A 6,000-nucleotide genomic window follows, 5' to 3' on the forward strand; every position below is an offset into this window, starting at 1 on the left:
CCTCTCCTCTTCTTTGTGGCAACTAAAAATGTCTCCAGAAGTTGCCAACCGTCCCGTGAAAGGAACCTACCCAAGGTTGAGAACCACTGCCCTATAGCTAAAAAAGGATTCACAAAACCAGGAATACAATTTACATTTTCCAGTGGGAAAAGAGATTTATAAAATGTTGGCTCTACCACATTAAGTGAAAACAAAATGAAACAAAACAAAACAGAATGATCCTGATCCTTGTATTTTTATCTCCCTACTGTCTTATGTTTATTTATGTAGATTTAATTCTTTTTTCTTTTTTAGTTTTTTAAATTCTTCTTAAGTGAGAAGCAGGGAAGCAGAGTGACAGACTCCCACATGTGCCCTGACCAGGATCCACCTGGCAAGCCCCCTACTAGGTGATGCTCTGCTCATCTGGGACTGTTGCTCCTTTGCTCAGCAATCGAGCTATTTTAGCACCTGAGATGAGGCCACGGAGCCATCCTCAGTGCCCGGGGCCAACTTGCTCCAACCAACCCATTGCTGTGGGAGATGAAAAGAGAGAAGGGAGAGGGGTAGAGAAGCAGATGGTTGCTTCTCCTGTGTGCCCTGACTGGAAATCAAACCGAGACATCCATATGCTGGTCTGATGCTCTACCACTGAGCCATCCGGCCAGAGCCGGATTGATTAATCTTTGTTAATCAGTACTTTTGGGAATTATATAAACTTTATAAATGTCTATTGACTTTTATAAAAGATGTTCATTTCTCCTTTCAGATTGTTTAGATATCTTAAAAAATATAGACCTAGGCCTGACCTGTGGTAGCACAGTGGATAAAGCGTTGACCTGGAAACGCTGAGGTCGCCGGTTCGAAACCCTGGGCTTGCCTGGTCAAAGCACATATGGGAGATGATGCTTCCAGCTCCTCCCCTTCTCCCTCTCTGTCTCTCTCTCCTCTCTAAAAATGAATATAAAAAAAAAAATAAAAAAAAAAATATAGACCTAAGTAGTTCTACTTCCAGTTAAATATTTGTAAGCAAAGATTATAATATATACAACAGGCACATATATGTATATATATTTAAAAGAACATCTCAATGCATACTATCCATATTTCTCTGGAGAATCCTGTAGGTTCCTTTCAGTCCCATCTATTTACTTATTTACTTCCCAATTCCATCTGTAGGTAATAACATAGTTCCTTACTTTTCTCTTTAGTATTATCGCAGATGTTTGTATCTGTGAACAACAAATTGTTTAGTTTTGAACATTTTTAATCTTTACATAGTGAAATCATATTGTATGTTTTGTATACCTTGCTTTTTTTGTTCAGCATTATGTTTGTGAGATTTATCCATGTTAATGCATGTAGCTGTATTTCTTCATTTTTTTCTGCTGTATAGTATTTCATTGTGTGACTGTATAACCTTTTATTTATCAGTTCTCTTGTCAGTGGACATTTGGGTTATATGAAGTGTTTTTTGCTAATCTACACAGTGTTTCTATGGACATTTTTTACCTTGTTCCTGGTAGATGTTTCTGAGTTTCCATAGGGTATTTTTTCAGGAGTGAAGTGCTGAGTCATAGGATATATGTACCATCAAATTTACTAAAAAATGCCAAATTGTTTTCCAAAGTGGTTGTACCTGTGTACTCCCACAAGCAAAGTGTGAAAGGTCCTGTTACTTCACATCTTCGCCAACACTTGATATTTTTGGACTTTGAAAATTTGCCAATCTGGTGGGTATAAAATGTTATCTCTTATGATTTAATTTGCATTTTTCTTGGATACTTTTCCTTTGATATCGTTTCATACACTATGGATCAGTTATGGCTTTCATTTTGTACAGTTTCTATTCATGTCTTTTGCTTTTATTTTAAAAATTGATTGCTCTTCTTTTATATATTAATTTATATTCTGAAAAAGAAATCCCTTGACAATGAGATATTTTGCAAATATCTTCTTTCAGTTTGTAGACTGTCTTTCCACTTACTCTCTGTCATTTTTTGTTGAACATAGCTCTTCAATTTTTTACATTTTCTTTTATGAGTTAAACCATTGTTTTAGCTCGTGAAATCTTTACTACCCTAAAATCATAATGATATTCTGTTGTGTTTTCTAAATGTTTTATAGTTTTGTCTTTTATATTTATATATTTAAACCATCTAGAATTGATTTGCCATGTATTCTCTGAGGTAAGGAAACAAGTACATTTTCTTCATAAAAATACTCAGTTGTCCAAGTAAAAAGCTACTTTTGCCCACTGCTTGATCATGTCAGTTCTGTCAAATACCATGCATATTATGTGTGGATGTACTTCTGATCTATTTGCCTGTCCTTGCCAATACCACACTCACTGAACTATTTTAGCTGTATTATGTCTTTATACATATCTAGTTTTAGAAGAAATATGTATATTGCTTGCCTCACAATTATAAAGACAACTTTTAATTTGTCAACATAGCATAGAATTAAGTATAATGAACTATCTAGTTCATAATTTTTAACCTTTTATGTCAGTTTGGTCTCGTTTTATCTGGACTGTGGTATAAACTTTTAATACTACAATGAAAGAAGTACAGGTATCCAGATTGAGGTTATCATTGAACTGCATGCATTGTGTAGCTTATTAATTGAAAATGATATCTTATTATAGAAATCTCTGCTTTAGGAATTTGTGAAGATCAAATAGATGCACAAATATTTCTTATTTTTAGGTATATGTAGTATAACTTTATAATCTATTTTTAGGTTATGTCTATGAGTGACAATTCTTATATAAATAAAAAAAGATGCTTGGATTGTGTTTCCTTAATGACAACTTTGTTTGCTATGGGTCAGTACATCTCCAGCTGTTTTATCTAGCAGAAATAAATGAGAGGAACTAAATACATAAGTTAAACCCAAATTTGTCGTTGCAAAAGAATGGGGTTGCAAACAGCCTTATGAATATGTAAATAAATTGAATATTTGTAAACTTTTCATATTAGAATGTTGACATCCAAACATCTTGATCTCAAAGTTTCTGGTAATCATTCTCTCATTAAAGAGCTGCATTATTTTATGAGAGAATATAATATGTTCTTGTTGTGGGTCTTGTGGTGTCAGAATTCTTAGGAATTGCATAAGAAATGCCATTTAGAAAGATTATATTTAAATTAAATTATATTTTATACCAGATATATAACAAAATACCATCATTTGATAAAAGTTAATTTTAGATTTAAAACAAGTACACCAATATTGGATAAAACTGTAAGTTCAAATTCAGTTAAATCAATATGTCCAGCCTTTTCAATTTCAAAACTGCAAGATTTCTTTTACTTCTATTACTTTTTTCTTATTCACTACTGCTACATTTATTAATACTTAGCATTTTTTATTGAAAATATACAATTATACTTAAATGTTCCATGATTACTTTCAATATCCTTCTCAAGAGGTCGTTACAAAATCAAGCATGAATATTGTGTTCTGACTTTACCCCTGTCTCCATATGAAAGACAAAGAAAAAAAAAAGAGTAAATAAACTTAAATAGAACCAGAGATATTTATTGATACTTAAAAGTTTATATTTTATCCATATTTTGGACATGTTTTAACCATATTTTGAAACTGTGATGTTATTACGGATTTTAAGTTTTTGCAGGAAGTGACAGTAATAGTTAATTCTCATAATTCATTATTGCTCCAAGTGAAGGTGGGAAGTAAGGTAGAGCTTTGGGTAGTGATGAAGACAACACCACAAGGCCACATGACACAGGTGCTCTTCCATTGGAGTTTTTTTTCTTTAGAAAAATGACCATTAACCTAATAGTTCTTTAATAGAGCACAATTCAAGATGACTTAATCTGAGATTCAAACAAGGCTCAGAGCCTCAATATTTAATTTTTTTCTTGAAAATTTTCAATTTGCTTATTCTAAGTGATTGCTTTTGATGAAGTGGCTGATTGGGTATACGAAGAGTGAAAGAGATAAAAAAGAGTCTCATATTGATAGAAATATTTAGATTATTTGGAAATAACTTAATTTACTTTTCTTTAGTTGCTTGCGGCCAGCCCCCAGTTGTAGAAAATGCCAAGACCTTTGGAAAGATGAAACCTCGTTATGAAATCAACTCCTTGATAAGATATCACTGCAAAGATGGTTTCATTCAACGCCACCTTCCAACTATTCGTTGCCTAGGGAATGGAAGATGGGCTCTGCCTAAAATTACCTGCCTGAACCGTAAGTGGTCTTTTAGAGAGAATGGACAGCCGTGCTATAACAACTACTAGCCACCTTCGTTTTACAGCTGCGGTACTGGCAGTTTAGGGTATGGAGCAAGTAATATTGTTGTGTTTTCTTTCTTTCTCTCTTTCTTTCCTTCCATGTAGCATCTGCATACCAAAGGACTTATTCTAAGAAATACTTTAAAAATTCCTCCTCATCAAAGGACAATTCAATAAATACATCAAAGCATGAACACCGTTGGATCCGGAGGTGGCAGGAGTCGAGGCGCTGATTCCTAAAATGGCGAACATGTGTTTTCATCATTTCAGCCAAAGTCCTAACTTCCTGTGCCTTTGCTATCACCTCGAGAAGTATTATCAGTTGGTCTGGATTTTGGGAACCACCGTCCAGTCATTTTGGGGTTGCTGTGCTCTGAAAACATTTTGAATGAAAGCACTGGCATTCAGAAAGAAAGCAAACTAGATGAAAGGAGAGGAAGGCAGAGCGTAACCATTTGCAGCCGGGCCCTGTAGTTTCCACTTGCCTCCAGTGCAGACCGTTTCATAATGTACACCAGCCTACTGTACTTTTTAAAAAGCTCCATTTCAGCACCAATGGCAATGTAAATAAGATGATTTAATGTTGATTTTAATCCTGTATATAAAATAAAAGTCACACTGAGTCCTGGCATATTTAAGGATGATTATGGCGCCTTAGAGGTCTTTAATCATTGGTTTGGCTGCTTTTGGTAGTTTGTTTAGGCTGGAAATGGTTTCACTTGCCCTTTGACTGTGAGCAAGACTGAGGACGGCTTTTTCTGGACAACTAACAAACACAGTTTCATAGGTCACACTGCGCCATCTCGGCCTCAGGTGAGGTGGGCTTCCAAACAGTGCTGCTGCCTGGCGGACGGGATCCTGATGGAATGAGGGACTGCACTGTGGAACTTGCCTTTGCTGCATTTCTTTTTCTTCACTCACAAGAAAGGCCAGAATGGAGAACTTTTCTATGACCAGGAACATTTTTTAGGGGTCAAAGTGCTAATTATTAACTCAACCAGATCTACTTTTTATGGCTTTCATAATACTAACTTGTACGGTTCCAAATCAACAGATTTCAAATGTATATAGACCCAGAGCTCTGAAGGGTGGGAGATTGTTAAAACAACAACACGTATTCAAAGCAAGAAATTTTGTATATATAACCATTTTAATCTTTTATAAATTTTTGAATGTTCATGTATGAATGCTGCAGCTGTGAAGCATACATAAATAAATGAAGTAAGCCATACTGATTTAACTTATTGGATGTTATTTTCCCCAAACCTGAAAATTGACATAGTATGCTAGTTATTTTCAGTGTTAGCCTTTGTACTCCGCTCACAGTTTGGAACCATATAATCATAGGTACTTTGTCCCTGATGAAATAATGTGATGGATAGAATGCATCAAGTGTTTATTATGAAAAAAGTGGAAAAGTGTATAGCTTTCAGCAACTGGTGTTTGCCCATTCTAAGCAAGGAGCATATATATAGAAATAGTTAGATGTATGTGTTGAAATATTTTCTATCTCTTCCCACTTGTTTTTTTCCCTTTATTTGAATAAACTTACTGCCGAAGATGACTTTGAATTATTATCCACTTAACTTAATGTTTAAATAAGAATCTGAAATGGAAAGAAGGCATTTAGGAGTTTTCCCCTAATTTTAGTTAGAATGACCTTGAAGAAAGTCAACATATGAAATGCAGATAGCAAAAGAACAGCCTCAACATTGATTCTTTTTTATAAACCCCCCTTTGGCTTAGAAGGAACCAC

General features: G+C 34.7%; 1 protein-coding gene across 4 annotated transcripts in view; it reads left to right on the forward strand.

The window, feature by feature from the left end:
• VCAN (versican) overlaps positions 1 to 5,638 on the forward strand; it is a 144,737-nt gene extending 139,099 nt beyond the window's left edge. For all 4 annotated transcript variants that reach the window (XM_066273732.1, XM_066273730.1, XM_066273729.1 and 1 more), the window contains 2 exons: positions 4,018 to 4,200; positions 4,350 to 5,638. In XM_066273732.1, the coding sequence (XP_066129829.1) occupies positions 4,018 to 4,200; positions 4,350 to 4,477 (311 nt within the window). In that variant the 3' untranslated portion in view covers positions 4,478 to 5,638. The remainder of the gene's footprint in view (positions 1 to 4,017; positions 4,201 to 4,349) is intronic.
• The last annotated feature ends 362 nt before the right edge of the window (positions 5,639 to 6,000 follow it).

The sequence above is a fragment of the Saccopteryx bilineata genome, chromosome 4, assembly GCF_036850765.1.
Source record: "Saccopteryx bilineata isolate mSacBil1 chromosome 4, mSacBil1_pri_phased_curated, whole genome shotgun sequence".
Lineage (NCBI taxonomy): Eukaryota > Metazoa > Chordata > Mammalia > Chiroptera > Emballonuridae > Saccopteryx > Saccopteryx bilineata.